General features: G+C 39.4%; 3 protein-coding genes and 1 non-coding gene across 4 annotated transcripts; 2 read left to right on the top strand and 2 right to left on the bottom strand.

The window, feature by feature from the left end:
* The first annotated feature begins 789 nt into the window (after nucleotides 1-789).
* On the top strand, nucleotides 790-5,163 carry LOC131304653 (uncharacterized). The gene is made up of 7 exons (XM_058331988.1): nucleotides 790-971; nucleotides 1,153-1,410; nucleotides 1,902-2,196; nucleotides 2,491-2,712; nucleotides 3,521-3,697; nucleotides 3,938-4,109; nucleotides 4,809-5,163. The coding sequence occupies exons 1-7, from the start codon at nucleotides 790-792 to the stop codon at nucleotides 4,817-4,819; spliced, it is 1,317 nt and encodes a 438-aa protein (XP_058187971.1). The 3' UTR covers nucleotides 4,820-5,163.
* A 3,278-nt stretch (nucleotides 5,164-8,441) lies between these two features.
* LOC131304295 (probable adenylate kinase 7, mitochondrial) lies at nucleotides 8,442-11,410 on the bottom strand. The gene is made up of 4 exons (XM_058331491.1): nucleotides 10,964-11,410; nucleotides 9,961-10,101; nucleotides 9,486-9,689; nucleotides 8,442-8,876 (listed from the first exon to the last, which is right to left on the bottom strand). The coding sequence occupies exons 1-4, from the start codon at nucleotides 11,312-11,314 to the stop codon at nucleotides 8,724-8,726; spliced, it is 849 nt and encodes a 282-aa protein (XP_058187474.1). The 5' UTR covers nucleotides 11,315-11,410; the 3' UTR covers nucleotides 8,442-8,723.
* Nucleotides 11,411-13,383: 1,973 nt separating this feature from the next.
* TRNAK-CUU (transfer RNA lysine (anticodon CUU)) lies at nucleotides 13,384-13,456 on the bottom strand. Its single transcript has one exon. It is a non-coding gene; the product is annotated as a tRNA-Lys (tRNA).
* Nucleotides 13,457-15,108: 1,652 nt separating this feature from the next.
* Nucleotides 15,109-15,904, top strand: LOC131304300 (calcium-binding protein CML38-like). Its single transcript, XM_058331502.1, has one exon. The coding sequence runs from the start codon at nucleotides 15,342-15,344 to the stop codon at nucleotides 15,792-15,794; it is 453 nt and encodes a 150-aa protein (XP_058187485.1). The 5' UTR covers nucleotides 15,109-15,341; the 3' UTR covers nucleotides 15,795-15,904.
* The last annotated feature ends 1,176 nt before the right edge of the window (nucleotides 15,905-17,080 follow it).

Raw genomic sequence — 17,080 nt, 5'->3', positions numbered from 1 at the left:
TATACTAGCACCCACACAAATCACACTTGCACTCCCTCAATTAGCAATCCTAACACATTGACCCCAAATCAAATAAACTCAATAAATTTCATATTTTCCTCAATTTCTAACATTTATAAAACTTTTAAATAAAATCCGAAAAAATTACGGGTCCTTACAGGATTGCTGGCTGCCGCCGCTCACGGCACTAAACTGGTGCACGGCCATACGATACAAGAGATGTTCGATTTCATGAGTTGAAAGAGGTAATGTTTTGAAACTTGTGCTTTTCAATTTCTTAGTCTGGTTGCAAATATTATGAGATATTTGTTGGGCTGACCAAAATTCCCTTTTGACCAGAAATACCTTTCTGCACCTGGAAATTTGTCATGATGCTTATCCAACTTTCACAAGACAAGCTTAACATCGAGGCTGTTAAGCCCCCTAAAAATGTTCACTGTTCAATGTTCTTGTCCCACATTGGTTAAATGTAACCTCTAAACCTAGTATATGAGCCTAGGTGGCCTCTCTACTCATCGCCAATTGGTTTTGAGTTAGTTGTTTTAACATCGGCCAAAGAAAATTACATAGCATAGTATTCAATGTTCATCCTCATCTACTGTTGTAATGTCAAACACAAACATGAGAAGTAAAGATAAACATTTTTAATGCAGGATGAAATTATTGGTAGTAATGCTCTGCAATGATCTGAAGCAAAGAAACTGAATATCTCTTCAACAATCTCTGTTGAATCTCAAGTCAATTGTGAGGATAGTGATGAAGTTTGGAGTCCTAGCACAAAACACACGCATGAAGGTGAAATTGTTGATGCCATTCATTATGGTTCTGCTAAGGATAGGAACAAGGAGGAACATCAAGAAAACGGACAAGAGGCATAAATGCTGCAAGATAATACCAGAAAGCGCGTGTCATCGGGAAGTGAAGTACTTTCTTTTTGTGCCGAAGATGTTGGACAAAAGAGCAATACTTGGGTAAGAGCAATGGATGCATGTAAAGTCTGTGAGGTCACTTGGGGACTCGGGTAAGAGCAATGGATCAGTCAAGAGAGGTAAGTTGGGAGATGCTCTAAATGGCCATCAAATCGATGTTCGTTATCCAAGAAAAGACACCAAAGTTTTTCTAAAGGAGACAACAAAAATCTTCCGCTGGTAGAATCCAGAGGCTAGAGCATACAATAAAGATGCTTGAAGGAGAGTTGAGAGAAGCTGCTGCTATTGAGGTTGGTCTTTCCTCGGTTGTTGCAGAGCATGGAAGTTCCATAAACAAGGTCCATGCTCTAGCTCATCACCGTTCTAGGTTCTATCTTCATGCATGTAAAGAGGGTTCCCAATCAAGGAGAGCAAGTGCAGCTAGAAGTGCTGTCTCGGGATTAGTTTTAGTTGCAAAAGCATGTGGAAATGATGTTTCAAGGTACTTCCATGTCTTAGCTTCAAGGTACTTCAATGTCTCAGCATTTCTGTGAATCCTATGAAAGTATTCTTACCATTCACATCATCCAAGTGTGAATCGAATACCCACATCTCTTGGGTACCAAAGTAATATGACGAATATAAGCGTGAGGGCACCCTCACTTCAATAGCTAGCTTTTGAAGTTGAGTTCTACCCAAGACCGTAACACCTAGCTCATAGAATGTAGAAGCTGAATTTTCCTAGATTAATTTGGTCTGGATTCTTTGGAACCAATTGTACAAATCCTTATGCTTGGTTGGTAGCAAAAAAAGGAATTTGCCATTTTCCCCTCCTTTTTCAAATCTCAGTTTGATTGCATGGAGTGCTCCTATTGTTTCATGTTGCTTCATTTAATGCTCTTTTAGCATGAGGTTGAACTCTATTTACCAGTCAAGTTAATTTTAAGTGTCTATCTTAACAGCTCGTTTACTTTTCCAAACTCCCAAAACCAGGTTGACATTTTGGTTGTCGAATTCCTTTGTTTTGAGAGCCATCATAAGCCGAGCCTTTGCAGAACATCAACTTCCATTTTCCGCTGGACCTTTTCTTGAAAGGCCTGGTGGCAAGAAGGGAAACCGCAAGAAATTATCTCCACTTAGATGGAAGGAGTCCTCTCCAGGCAACAAGACTAAAGGTGCTTTATGTGAAAGTTTTGATGACTGGGATGACCCTCGTAAATTTGCATCTGCATTGGAAAACATAGAAGCTTGGATCTTCTCAAGGATCTTTGAGTCTGTCTGGTGGCAGGTCATACAATATTTACATATCATACCTCTTTTTTTGCTCATTTGTAGAGAGTAATTTCAAATATATGTATGTGCTCTGTCTCTTCCCACACTCTATGTAACATTGGTGTGATGACTCTTTTTCTACTTATATTTTCGTTTCTTCCCCATGACTCCTGTTCAAGTCTCTTTAGGAGCGTGAAGGTTGTCTTCTGTGGATGGGGTATGATCTGGGCCAAATTGTCCATATAATAAGTACAAAGTTCCTGTTCCCGGTACTGCGAATTAAGCTAACTTTGGTCTTCTTTTCCTTCAGACTCTGACACTACATATGCAATCTGCTGCTGCAGAAGTATTAGATAGAGGTTTGGCTTCCTGTGCTAGTAAAACCTATCAAAGGACTTCTAGTTCTGGTGATCAACATCAGGTAAACATCTCATTGAAGCTCTGGAAGAAGGCTTTCAAAGATGCCTGTGAACGGCTTTGCTCTCTTCGAGCTGGGGGACACGAATGTGGTTGCTTACCTGTGCTGCCTAGATTGGTATAATCTGCATTCATTTTGTTTCTTTATTATGCACAGTGGAGGTCTAGCATGTGATAGCTACCTTATTGTTCGTATATTCTTACATGACCGTCCAATCTTGTGTCTTTTTCGTTTTGGGGGCACCCTGTAGGCAACAGGCACCTACTGTAAAGCTATATGGAACAAAACAACAAAAGGACTTGTAAGTAAGGTACAATACCATCAATAATGATGCAACTACCTGATTGGGTGATGTGACTTTGCAATTAATGACTAAAAGAAGCTCTCAAATGAAGGCGGTGCAGTATTATGGAGCGAAAGAGCTATATTTTTGCTATAACTGAAATGTGATTTTACTCTAGCAGCAAATGAACTTGTACAAATAATAGAAAAGAAGTTGGAGACTTGTTGAGCGTGCTGCTACCTTTCTATGGTCCAGTTTCATGTTTTGCGTATGTTGGATCCCACTTTTAGTACGGATTAGTTTGGCATAATACACGTGAGTATATTGTGCCATATGCTTAAATATCATCCCCATATTAGCATAACGTGGTCTTCTGTCCATTCATATGTGTGGAGATGTCCTGTCTTTGTTATGCACATAGCTTGGTGAATTCGTCCAGTGCTTGTGACAACGAAGTTTTCTCCCTCTACTTTCTACAAAAAACTCCTTTCGTTAAGTTTCGAATCGTATTTGGTCTTGAAGAGATGAAAAATAAAAAGAAAAATCACTTGTGTGTTGGAAGTGAGATTTGATTAGCAATTGCAGTCAGCCAAACTCCCTACCTAGAAACATGATTTTAATGCATCTCTCATATGTGGCTTGATCATGGAGCAGTGCATGGCTAGATTGAATGTGGCAATGTTCAATGGTATTCTTCGTGAATCTGATGATGAAATTCCCACTGATCCTGTCTCTGTTCCCATTAGTGAAGCCAAGGTTCTCCCTATTCCGGTGGGGAAATCAAGTTTTGGGGCTGGTGCGCTACTGAAAGATGCGGTGAGACCCCTATGTTCTCAAGCTTCCTGCCTTAGGCACCTTTTCTTGTCATTGGTCCCTGATACTTCTCCATTTTTTATCATGAGGAAGAGATACAGATCAATCCATCTTTCTAGTTAAACAATTTGTAAAGTGTTGTCGTTTATATCTAATCATTTAAGACACCACAGATTCCTCAAGAAGGAGCACAATTCCAATGGCACTTGATTAAGAGTGGCTTTTGTGTGTTCTGCATGGCAGATCGGGAACTGGTCCAGATGGCTAACTGACCTGTTTGGCATTGATCATGCTGATTCATTTGAAAACACGAAAGATGACGGAAATGATGACGACGAAGGGAGAAAAGACTATGATGCATCTTTCATGTCTTTCGACCTTCTAAATGCTCGTAAGCCGGTCAATCAGAAAAGAGGTAATAACTCAAGAACTTAAAATCCTTGACTTTCTTTATTCCGCATGCTCCATCATAATTAATAAGTAACTTGTTCCCATTCTACATTTGGGACACCACCGATCAAGAAGGTACACAACAACTTTGCCACGGACGAATTTTGCCCAGAACCAATTCCTGAGGCTGTGCTTGAAGCTCTGGATATGGAGGTTTGTTCTTCCGGATGCAGTCTTTAATTCCTTGCTTAGAATTATCTGAACAAGTAAATCTCATGGCTCCGCAAGGGTCTACTATTTGTACAGAAAACGAAAGTAACAAACAAAAACGCATTCATGCTCTATATGAGTATTTATAACAGATAGGATCGGTTTGTGTAGGTGTCGACTTCATACCATCAGATTTAATGTTTCATCTTAACACAAAATACAAGAGGTTTAGTTGTAGATAGTTTGTGAAGCTATAGCAGAAGAATAGAAGATGGATGGTTATTGATGGAGGAACATTCACTTTATTTGGATCCTTCAAATCCAAGATAATAAAGCTCGAAACTCGAAGTTGAGAGCCATATGTAAACTATCAGATCTAAATTTTACCTCTTCTCATTGAGTTAAGAATGCCAAATCCGTTTATTTGAAACACATCAACCCAGAGGTTTAGGCTTTTTCAAATTTTACTATGAGAGTCGTAAGAGCTTCTTTTTTCTGGTTTAATTTGATACAGGATCCTCTTGAGGCTGAGGAAGGTTTCCTCACAAACGTCCCATGCAGTGCATCTCCAACAGTCTATTTGCCGCCTACGGCAACTTCAGTCACCGGTATTATTGAAGAGATAGGAAGCCAATCTCAGCTGAGAAGAAATGGGTCCCAGTGCGGTCATTTTCCCTTAAGAAATCACATGCTAGTGATGATGAGCTTGATGAATTGGATTCACCTTTATCTCGATGTCTCCTACTCCGACAAAACCCAGTGGCGGATTGATGGAGAATGGCAGCCGAAATTCTGTGAGCTAGGCATCAGCTTCTTCCGGAGGTATGGATGAATAGTGAGTAGGAACACAGGACCAGACAAAACTAAGATTTGGTTCATGCATCCCATAGTTTAAACATCAAAAGCGGCTTCTGGGATTTAGCTTATTGCATGGGCATAGATGAATAAGAAGCTGCTACATATGTGTAAACGACTATTGCATGAGTTTTCAAATGGGGCTCGAGGTAGTGGGTATTTCAATTGAGTTGTAAATGTCTGATTCATGTTCTGTAAATATAAAACTGCTGTTTTGAAGAGGTTTGGAAAACGATCTTGATCTTCGCAATCCATTTTCTTCTCACAAACTCCTTTAGGCTCACGAAAAACTTGAGAAGCATGCTGATTGCTGAATTACAATTGGGTTTTCAGCGAATAAACACAAACTGTAATTTCTATCACTTGTTTCAACAGAAGACATATATAATGCTCAGGAAAATACCAAGAATATTCTTCTCTCCAGTTCAGCTTCTTGCTGAAACCACGATACAAAACAGATACAAAACAAACATCGCCAAAAACACATTGCACTTGGAAAACGAAAGGAAAAAAAAAAAACTCAAGTATTAATAAAGGGAAAATTTGTTTTATATTCCTTCGACTTTAAGCGAAAATTCATTTTGGACCTTCACGTTTCAATTTGGACAATTATATACTTCCATTTTCGATTTGGTTTCAATGTCAACCCTTACTTGGATGGCGTGTTAGGATTAGGATTTTTAACGGCAAATGGTCGTGTGTCCAGCACATGACCCTTTTTTAGGGGCACAATCATCCATTCACCTCCTCTATCTCTCTCTCGGCTCTAAGAAAGAAATGGGAGTTAAATTATTCACCTAATTATTCCGGACTCGCCGGGTTTCACTTTCGCCAACGATTCACAATCACTGACTTGCCGCCCCAAATCAAAAGCGCGAAAACCGGCGCGTCACCGCTTTGGATTAGGGTTTCTCACTTATCTAAAATCGCCCAATTCCACCTCTTCTCTGACCCTTGCCACATAATCATTAATTACCACCACTGCGCAAGAGCCACCAGTATGCGAGTGTTTTTTTTTTTTTTTCCTTTGGTCGAATTAATCCAAACCACTTGCCTAACTCCTCCATGATGGAATTAAAATATTCACCAAATTAATCCACACCCACATGCCTGATTTTATCCGAACTCTGCATTCTGTTCTCCAAAATATTTTTGACAAGAAAGATTAACAGATATCCCTTTGGCAACTGATGGCAAAGGTTGGAGGTGGTAGAAATCACACTGGTGAGTGTCGAAACTTGCTGGGTCTTGTAGATCGGGAGATTTGAACACCAACCTAAGCAGATTTGTGGGTCGCCGGAGTGAACAAAGGTCCAGCGAGGCTGTAAAATGATCATCGGAGGGTCGGCGAATGTCGGATGATGATCAACGGATGCAAATGGAGCTCCGGTGAGTGGGTATGAGGTGCGGCGAGGGCTGTTGGAGGTCAAACGTTGATCTAGGAAGGTAAGCGGAGATAGGCGAGTGTGGGGGAGAGGTCGCTGGAGTGTGACGAATTTAGGGAGAGGTCGTGGGAGTGCGACGAGTCTAGGGGTAACAGGAGAGAGGCTGTTAGGGTTTGCAGACTTTGCAATGTATATATAATACTGAGAGAGACAGAGAGAGAGAGAATAGGGGAATGAACGATTGTACCCCTAAAAAAGGGTCACGTGCTGGGCATATGACCAATTGCCGTTAAAAATCCTAAGCCATCCAACTAAGGGTTGACATTGAAACCAAATTGAAAATGAAAGTATATAACTGTCCAAATTGAAATATGAAAGACCAAAATGAATTTTCGCTTAAAGTCGAAGGGATATAAAAGAAATTTTCCCCCTAAAAAATAAGCAGGAGCCGTGGAAAACTCCAGCTAACTACGCTACACTCACAATGATGATATATTATACTATAAGATGTATAAGAACGGAGCTAGTCGAGAAATCATAGTGTGAAATCATGCAGTCAGTTTCTGCGAAGAAGAGATGGCATTCATATGCTGAAGATGTAATGCTGCCAAGAGACCTTGCCAGGTTTCTCCAGGTGCACCGGCCACTTGAAAGTTGAGGAGCTTCTTTTGTTGCCGATAATAATCTTCTAATGGCTTGCTCGAGAGAAAAAACAACAGAAGGAACGCTGTTAGAGAATATGTGTCTCATACAGTTCTATAACTCAAACTGCCAAGGTACTATAACTCAAAATCTTCGTAAGCAAGGATTAGAATTAAAAAATTAGATGAGACACAAAGCATGTCAGGTGAAGCATTTTTGTTTCAGAGACTTAAGGATGAAATTCTCTTTCGAAAGTAACCACAAGACTCATACAGAGTAAAGCATTGGATACAAACAAGTGTAGAAGTATGCCCAAAAAACCACAATCTTCATGCCTAGGAAGTCGTTTGGGAAAAATCAACATGAATAAGATAAAATAACAGGAGATTTATATTGAAAAACTCCCCAAACTTGCTATCAAAGATCAAAACTAGCTCCCAACCACAAGGTCCACGACAATGAAAGGAAATTTTTGGAAATGGAAACCCAATACATTGAAACATGGAACCAAATAGAGCCACTACGAATACTCAAAAAAAGTGCAATCAGTAGGAACCATCTTTGTTCTGCACGAGTTTGAGTACTTGTTTGTGATTCAATAGCAATATGAAGTGTGTACCTGCTCAGCATGCATACTGAGTTTATCTTTCCAGGCACCTTCTGCATCAGAACTTGGATACCCCGACTTGCTCATGCAGAGAAATTCTTTTTCCGGAGAATAAATTCCTTCTATGTACAGCTTTCTTTCTTTAAAAGAATCGTTAAAAGGATTTCGACTCATTTGGGTCTCCAGTCCAAACTTGAAATGAATAGCAGAACTGAGGTAGGAATTGGTGAAATCTGAATGCTTTGTCAATTGAGAGAGAGAGAGAGAGAGAGAGAGAGAGAGAGAGAGAGTGGAAACGGTAACTTGGTAGCTATTGGACACTGGAGAAACATTTTATTGCCAAGAATTTTTTTCAATTACCAACTAAATACCGTAAAATAGAAACGAAAATTTCTTTTTTCACTGAAATCATTTTACGTGTAAAACATTTTACACAGAAAAATAATTTACTTCGAAACAAACAGAGCCTAAATATAAAACTCTTTTTTTTTTTTTTTTTGACAAAAACTGTTGTTTTGAAGAGGTTGGAAAATGATCTTTGCAACCCGTTTTCTTCTCACAAACTCCTTTAGGCTGGCGAAAAATTTGAGAAACATGTTGATTGCTGAGCTACAATTTGGTTTTCAGAGAATGAACACAAACTGTAAGCTACACGAGATTTCGATCAATTGTTTTAACGGACATATATAACGCTCGGAACAATGCCAAGAATATTCTTCTCTCCAGTTCAGCTTCTTGCTGAAACCACGATACAAAACAGATACAAAAACACATTGCACTTGGAAAACAAAAACGAAAGAAAAAAACCTCAAGTCCTCAAAAATAAGCAGGAGCTATTCACTGTGGAAAACTCCAGCTAACTACGCTACACTCACAATTATGATGTATTATACCACAAGATGAATAAGAATGGAGCTAGTTGAGAAATCATAGTGTGAAATCATGCAGTCAGCTTCTGCGAAGAAGAGATGGCATTCATATGCTGAAGATGTAATGCTGCCAAGAGACCTTGCCAGGTTTCTCCAGGTGCACCGGCCGCTTGAAAGTCGAGGAGCTTCTTTTGTTGCCGATAATAATCTTCTAATGGCTTGCTCTGGATAAAAAAAAACAACAAAAGGAACGCTGTCAGAGAATATGTGTTTCACAAAGTTCTATAACTCAAACTGCCAAGGTACTAACTCAAAATCTTCGTAAGCACGGATTAGAATTGAAAAATTAGATGAGACACAAAGCATGACAGGTGAAGCAATGTGGTTTTAGAGATTTAAGGATGCAATTTTATTTCGAAAGTAACCACAAGGCTCATACAAAGTAAAGTATCGGATACAAACAAGTGTAGAAGTATGCCCAAAAAACCACAATCTTCATGCCTAAGTGGTAGTTTTGGAAAAATCAACATGAATAAGATAAAATAACAGGAGATCTATATTGAAAAACTCCCAAAACTTGCTATCAAAGATCAAAACTAGCTGTTTTTTACTAATACTACTCCCAACCACAAGGTCCACAACAATGAAAGGAATCTTTGGAAAGGAAACCCAATACAACAAGGGACAGGTGATAAAATAAGGGAAATTTTTAGACATGGAACAAAATAGAGCCACTACAAATACTCTTGAAAATTGCAATCCGTAGGAACCATCTCAATTCTGCGTGAATTTGCATATTTGTTTCTGATCCAATAGCAATATGAAGTTTGTACCTGCTCAGCACGCATACTGAGTTTATCTTTCCAGGCACCTTCTGCGTCAGAACTTGAAGAACTTGGATACCCCGACTTGCTCATGCTGAGAAATTCTTTTCCTGGAGAATAAATTCCAGTTCTCATATGCTGATTCAACAAGCAATCTTCCGTGCATTTGAAATTAACAACTAAATCAATATCAGCAATTTGGTCAAGGATCTCCTGCATCATGTCAACAATCCAACCTGTAAAGCCTCAGTATTTCTTATCGACCACAGCTATGATAGAAACTAAACATAAACTAAGGCTTGGTGGAACAGGAGTACTTCCTTCAACTCGTTACCCATTTTATTTGCGAGGATCAAGGCATGGCTCACATTACTTAGAGAAAGCATATAATATTTGGTTGCGTAGCATGTGGCGACTACTAAGTGAAGGGTAAGTTCATCTTCCAACGAAAGCGTAAATGCTTCAAGAATAACTTTTCACTTACAGCTTGGATCCTCGTGCGAGGAATTCCATCTAGAATAAACCCGGTTTCCCCCCTGGAGTAACCTTCTTCCAACCTCTTTGACAACAGACCAAAAATGATATCTTCTGGAACAAGCTTCCCTTGGTTCACAGCATTCGCAATCTAAACTCCAAACAGTAATCAAGTCATAAATTGACAGAAAGTGAAACAGTAAAGAAACAGACAAGCTCAAAACTGTAGCCACACCATAACTGAAGCACACAGTGGACTGTGAAAAAAAACAAGTATTCTTGAACAATGTACATACATATACACTAATACACATACCTCAACATTCAATACACATTCCTAAAAGGATAAATGAACATTACAAATGGTTCTTTAAGTCACAAAAACAGCCCCTTGCAGGGTAAGTCTGTGTACACCCAACCAATCCCCACCCTTTTTTATTTTTTTGAAAACCTTATGCTAGGTATTTGAGTTGTTGGACAAATGGTTTGCTTTATTTGGACTTAAAACTTCATGCGCTAGAAAATATGAACATATTAAACTTTCGATTACATGGTCTATGTTTTCACCCACCAGACCATAAGCTCGAATTCACTCCAAAATCATGACAATTCATAGTTATCCTTAAATAATTCAAGTGTTCACTTAGTTTTGTTTTGGGGGTAAGTAGACACTTTGAATTGATACAACCCCAAACTGTCAATGGCAAACGAGCCAAGCAGAGCCGAGTTTTTAAAATGTTCGGGTTTGTTTTTTAAGTTTTTAGCATCCTCGAGCTCGATCACAAAAAAAATTTGACTGGCCTAAGCTTGAGTAGAGCTCGAGCTCCTTCATGAGACTTTAACGACCCAAAAGTATCATATATTCATGCTCGCTAAAATTGCTATTAAGTTCTACAACAAGACACACTACGAACAGAAAAGATGAATCCAGAGGAATTGTATTCTCATGAAATATAAAAAAAATTAAAAAAAACGACATAAAAACACCAAACAGAGCAAGGAAAGGATCAAACCTGTTTGTAGAGAGAGGAGAGAGGGTGGAGCTCTTGACGAACGAGAGTGCCCATGGAAATGTGAGGCACGTGGAGGAGCTTCGACAGCCTCTCGGCGTACACGTGCTTCATCGCCAGTGGGTCCCCCATTATCACCCACTGCACTCCCCTCCCCGTCGCCGATCCATCCGTCTCGCCAATCGTACGGTCCCGATTACGCCACGCGTCGCTCTCGAACTCCTCGTCGTCGTCGTAGTCGTAGTCGTACTGGACCTGAGCCGCCGCCGCAGATGATCCGTAACCTCTAATCGAGGTGAACGTCCTCAGCCACCTCGGGTGCGCCGCTAGTCTCGAGCGGCAGAGTGCGGCCATGGCGGGGTTGCGAGGGTGAGAGAGAAAATGGGGGTTTAGTGCGAGAGCGGCGGAGGTCTAGAGAGAGAAGAAAAAGGGGGTTTGAATGGAATGAGGGGTTTGAGGTTTAAGGGAGAAGAATATGCTGGAAATGACACTATCTGGTTCTGTAATTACGGTAATGCCATGATCCAGATGGAAGAATGCCAGGTGGATGCATGGGAGTGGCTGTAAAATTTCTGGGAGTAACCATAGGGCCCACTCGCACAGTGGTCCTTTCGTAACCAGAAAGTCTACACTTCCCGACCCATTTTCCCGATCGGAATCCCGAAGTCCTGCCGGGCCTACTTCAGCCACCGGACGGCTGATCCGAGCCGTCCAAAAATTCTAAAAAAAAAATCCGAGTGGGCCCCACCCAAGAATCAACTGCATCCGACTTGTTTAGGTGGTCGATCCAAACACTCTATTTTTTGTGTGTATATATACACAAAAAATGGAGTGTTTGGATCGGCCACCTAAACATGTTGGATGCCATTAATTCTCGCGTAAGCCCACTCGGATTTTTTATTTTATAATTTTTGAATGGCTCGGATCAGCCATCCGATGGCCGGAGTGGGCCCAACGAGGCGTCGGGATTCCGATCAGGATTCCCCGGTCGGGACTGTAGCTTTACTGTTTCGTAAAAATGATCGTTGACAAGTTTTATGGGAGGGAAGTAAATTTCGGACGTTGAAATATGCGGATCCACATGTAGCATTTCCTGTTTTTTTGGAATGGAAGAGGCTGGCAAGTAGGGCTGAGCGGTCGGTTTGATTGTTCATATTAACACAGATAGTTTGGATCTAATTTAAGTGTACAAATATCTGAATCGTCTGTTGTTCAGATTAAGATCTAAACCATCGATTGTCAAGATAAATTGTTGGATTAACCGCACGACACTGCTGCTTGAAATATTAGACTTTCTCACTTGAATTCTGAGAAAATACTACTAGGCTACTAGCTTCTCCTCTTTTGATGATCGGATAATGAATCTCCTTGTCTTAAACCTTTTCGATTTTTCGCAGTTTTTGTGCTTCTAATTTGTGTTATTGCAAATTTCAATAATTCAATTTTTTTTTTTTAAAGTCATACTCAAGCTCACACCCGCGTATTATGGGATGTAGACTCGGGTTAGGATTTTAGTCTCATAATCTTTTTAAATGTTATGTGCTTCCGTTCTTAATTTTTGCTCTCAAGCGAATTTTTAGTTGTTTGGATCGTATTTCAAATACACTTCCACAATCGCGCTCTTGTTCACGTTCACACATCCGTACACGAATTATGTAATTTATGTTAGGATATTATTGTGTGGTTGGGTTCATTGAATACTTGCTTTCTCATAGGAGTAGGGGCTGTGTGCTTTGTATATATTACGCGTGAGCAAACGTCAAGAAAACGCATGCCGGCCGCCGGCGTTCTTTTTTTCTTTTTTCACCAATTGGTAGCTTCCTTTTTTATAGCAAAATAGGAACATCAGCTGGGGCCGTCCGCGTTCTTGTCCGCTCGAATTTTGTGTATTGTAGCTGTACGTATACTCATGTGCATATTGTAAAATACGATCAATAATGGTCCATTCATTTCCGTAGTTTTTTCCCCTCATACATAACCTAATACACATCTTTTTTTTCAATAAACTTGTAACCTCATATTTTTTGCGGAGTTCAAGTATTAGGTGTTTAGTTGGCATCTTATCAACTTTTTTATTAAAAAACTCGAGGGGTTGAGGAGTATGTTTAGTTATGCAAGTTGCAGCACTAGGAGAGTATATAATACTCTTCGAAGCTCTCTCAATGCATTCGTTTTTTCTATTGTGCTGTTTCCATCTTTGCATCTTTACGATTAATGAAAACTTTTTTTGCCGTAAAAAAAAAAAAAAAAAAAAAAGAGAAAGAGAAAGAGAAAGAGAAAGAAAGGAGACCAGTTTGCAAAAAAAGTACATTGGCAGACCAGAAGCAAGCATAGGCTTGAAGCACCCCTTGTTGGGCTTGAGGTAGAAGGAACAAGCCCAGCAAACTGCAGTCTGCAGGGCGGGGGAAAAAGAAAACAACAAACGCCCACCGTGGGGCTCGAACCCACGACCACAAGGTTAAGAGCCTTGCGCTCTACCAACTGAGCTAGACGGGCTTCTGTGATCCAGTCGTCTACCATCCATCATCTATAACAAAAGCTAAGGTGCACTTTGATTACACAACTCCAAAAACAATGGTATCTTCAATCCTATAGATGCACGAGTTTTAAAAGCACTAAACGGGATGCTGGTTCTATTAGCTTCGCAATAAATTATGTTGGGATCTAGTACATTTTTGACATTTACAAATATTAATTAAAGGCAAGAATGAAGTTATTGCATTTGCACTGCAATGCAAAATCTATTCAGTATGGTGATAAAAATTAATGTGGATATGTAGATTAGCTTGGCATTGGATTTTGTTGTATAAAAGAGTGGTAACACCGAGATAACGAGATTGCATGTAAATTTTGTGATCTTCTAAATCTTCCACGGAATTTCTTGTTTTTTAAGCCCATGTAACATCTATATGACTAAGGAACAATTTGCTAGTATTTAGCTAGTAATGGTATATATTTAGCATTTTTCATCCCATGGCATTGATTCATTTCCTCTTGCTTAGGCCTTGCTGCACTAAGGTTTTTTTTTTGAGCTTTTCCTATTTAGTCCTTATTTAAATATATTTTTTGAGCTTTTTCCTATTTAGTCCTTATTTAAATTTTTTTTTTGTCTTTGTTAATTTTGCGCTTAAATTTTGTGGATTATTGATTTGTCTCGAAGAGAGAAATCGAAAATGTAAAAAAAAAAAAAATTATTTTTACCCAAATATATTTCAGAAATATCTAAGGAAAAGTTGCAAAAATCGATTTTTTGAGCTTTATCTTGGATATTTTCAAAAATGTTTTTGTAAAAGTCATAATTTTTTACTTTTTTAATTCATCTTGACAAGACGAATCAATCATTCCAAAAAATTAGGCGCAAAATTAATAAACGCAAAAAAAAAAAATTTAAACGAGGACAAAAAAAAAAAATCCCGAAAAGCCTAGTGGAACGAGAACTTATCACAATAGGGCAACGGCATGCAATGAAGTGGAAAAAGAAAACTCTAAACTAAGACACACGTGGTGCTCCTATCCACAATCCATAAAATACTAGACAGAAAAGGAAAAAATTTCCCATTCGGTGGGTATGTACACTACACCTTCCCAAAATGTTTTCAGTGGGTACATATAATACGGCGGTTAACCGTTCCCAATCGATGATGTAAGTTTCCGGTCGCCTTCGTCTTCGTCATCATTTTCTAGAATCCGCGTACCTCAATTGAAATTTGCTCCCCCTTCTCTTATCAACAGAAAAAATAGTCAACCCAGGCCGTAATCTGGTTGGTTGGTGGGTTTGCTCCCTCCCTATACAAGTGATTAGAGCTTGATTTTTTGGGTCATTCTGAGAGAAAAGTAAAATCTCATAAATTCTCTAATTCCGGCGTGAATGCATTTGCTTTGGCGAGACCGGTGATGAAATTAATTAGGACTCACGTAAACTGACTCAGACGCCAAAAGAAAAAAGAAACAAAAGAAGAGTCATGACCATTTATGTCCAAACCCCCTCTTCTCCGTTGATTCCTTTTCATCTCCACTTTGACCAGTCACCACTTACGCACCCATCAAGACCAAACTAAGCGCTTACGCCATAGAGCTTTACCAAAATGCTCTCCATCCTGTCCTTTTCTAAACAAACAGCCCCATGTATTCGGTCAACCCACTGAATCAAAACACGCTTTGTAGACTACATATACTCACACACTTGAACAACACCTCCTATCCAATTATCCAGCAAATCGATAATCTTCATATCTATTCTTCTCTCTCTCTAGACATCTCTAAGCATATATTCATCTTTTCTTTTAAACTCGAGTGTTCTAACCAGACTACGTGCACGTTAACTGTATACGTATAATCGAAGTTTTACGAAGTACTTCTGTTAGAAGGCATCAGACTGTGAATGGACGAAAACAAAAAGAAGCAATACGAGAGAGTGTTCAGCCACTTCGACGAGAACAAGGACGGGAAGATCTCGCCGGCGGAGCTGCGCCTCTGCCTGGGGACGATAGGCGGAGAGATATCCGAGTCGGAGGCGGAGGCGGTGGTGCTGCTGATGGATTCGGACGGCGACGGTCTGCTGGGGCTGGAGGACTTCATCAGGCTGGTGGAAGGGACGGAGGAGGAGGAGAAGGTAAAGGACTTGAAGGAGGCGTTCAAGATGTACGAAGAAATGGACGATGAGTGTAAGGGTAGTACCGGGAGTAGTAGTATTACGCCCAGGAGTTTGAAGCGGATGCTGAGCAGGCTTGGGGAGAAGAAGAGTGTGGGGGAGTGTGAGGTTATGATTTCTCAGTTTGATTTGAATGGGGATGGGGTTTTGAATTTTGATGAGTTTAGGAATATGATGGCTTAATTAATTGATTAGTTTGGAGATTGTACATTTCTATCATCATGGATACTAGCTAACAGGATTCATTTATTCTTTCAGTACTATAAATAAATAAATTCTCCAGTACTTATACATATGCCATTCATTTTTTTTTTTTTTTTTTGTTCTTGATTACTACAGTATTTCAGAATCTTGCTTCAAACGTGTTTGCGGTGTGCTTATATTGTGTTTTCCATATATATACAACGTCCTCTAGTCAACTTTTGTTGACTCGACGGTGATTGTGCTCCCGCTTTCGGTATTTTAGCGAAACATATATCTCTCCTGAGATTGATTAAAGTAGAAATATTCTTGTTATTGTTCCGACTCATTCCCAACAAAGCGGGCATTAAAGTAGGCGTAGTGTCGTTGCTTCCTAAGCTCAAGATTCAGCTGTTGTGCTTATGATTATATATGAGTACTGTAATATATGGAGGATTCAGTCCTAGAAGATATGGTTTAGTGCTTTATTCTTGGTTTTTTCGGATTTTAGTGATCCATTTCCCCTCCGTGTGTTTGGGTGTTCCGTGTACTCTGTAAAATTTTTCAGCCGGATTTCAACTTTGCAATGAAATGAAATTCTCGTTGAACAATATACAAGGTCCATCCTTCTAGTTTGAATCTCAACTTTTGATCAACTTAACTGCCCGAACAAGCCGAAGAGTTGATTGTTCAAACTTGTGTTAAAAATTGAAGAGCTTAAAAAATATGTTTCACATTAATTTGTTTATGAGACAAGTTTATCTTGAATAAATTTTTAATCAAGTCGATACGAGCTGATTTCGAGTAGTTTGTATTTCTGGGTTTTACATCTTAAAGTTGGACAAATTGAATAGTAACTAACCCGAGCTTGATTGGAACGTTTAACGAGATTAAAAAATATATACTCAAGCTTCATTTGCTTTTGTAACAAATTGTTTTTTAACGAGTTTTGAGCGGCACATACAAACTCAAATAACTTGGTTCGTTTATCAATCCTATCGGCAAGTGTTTCACCATTAACACGTGGGAAGTTAGGTTGAGGGGCATATATAAAAGTTTCAGGATAGAGAACCCTCTTGTGTTTAATTTGCTCGTGTTGGATTTTTTTTTGTTTGACCATAGGCAGCATTAATATGTTACTACTAGTATAGATGTTTGATTAATACGAGGACTAACCACTTATTCTTCATAATCGAACATTAAATCTCACTAATCCAGAGATGGTGCTGTGAAAGATGTTGTGCACATTCGGACCGTTTATTTCGACAATCAACAGTTCAAATTACATG

The sequence above is a fragment of the Rhododendron vialii genome, chromosome 10a, assembly GCF_030253575.1.
Source record: "Rhododendron vialii isolate Sample 1 chromosome 10a, ASM3025357v1".
Lineage (NCBI taxonomy): Eukaryota > Viridiplantae > Streptophyta > Magnoliopsida > Ericales > Ericaceae > Rhododendron > Rhododendron vialii.
This window is presented reverse-complemented; position numbering and strand designations above follow the sequence as displayed.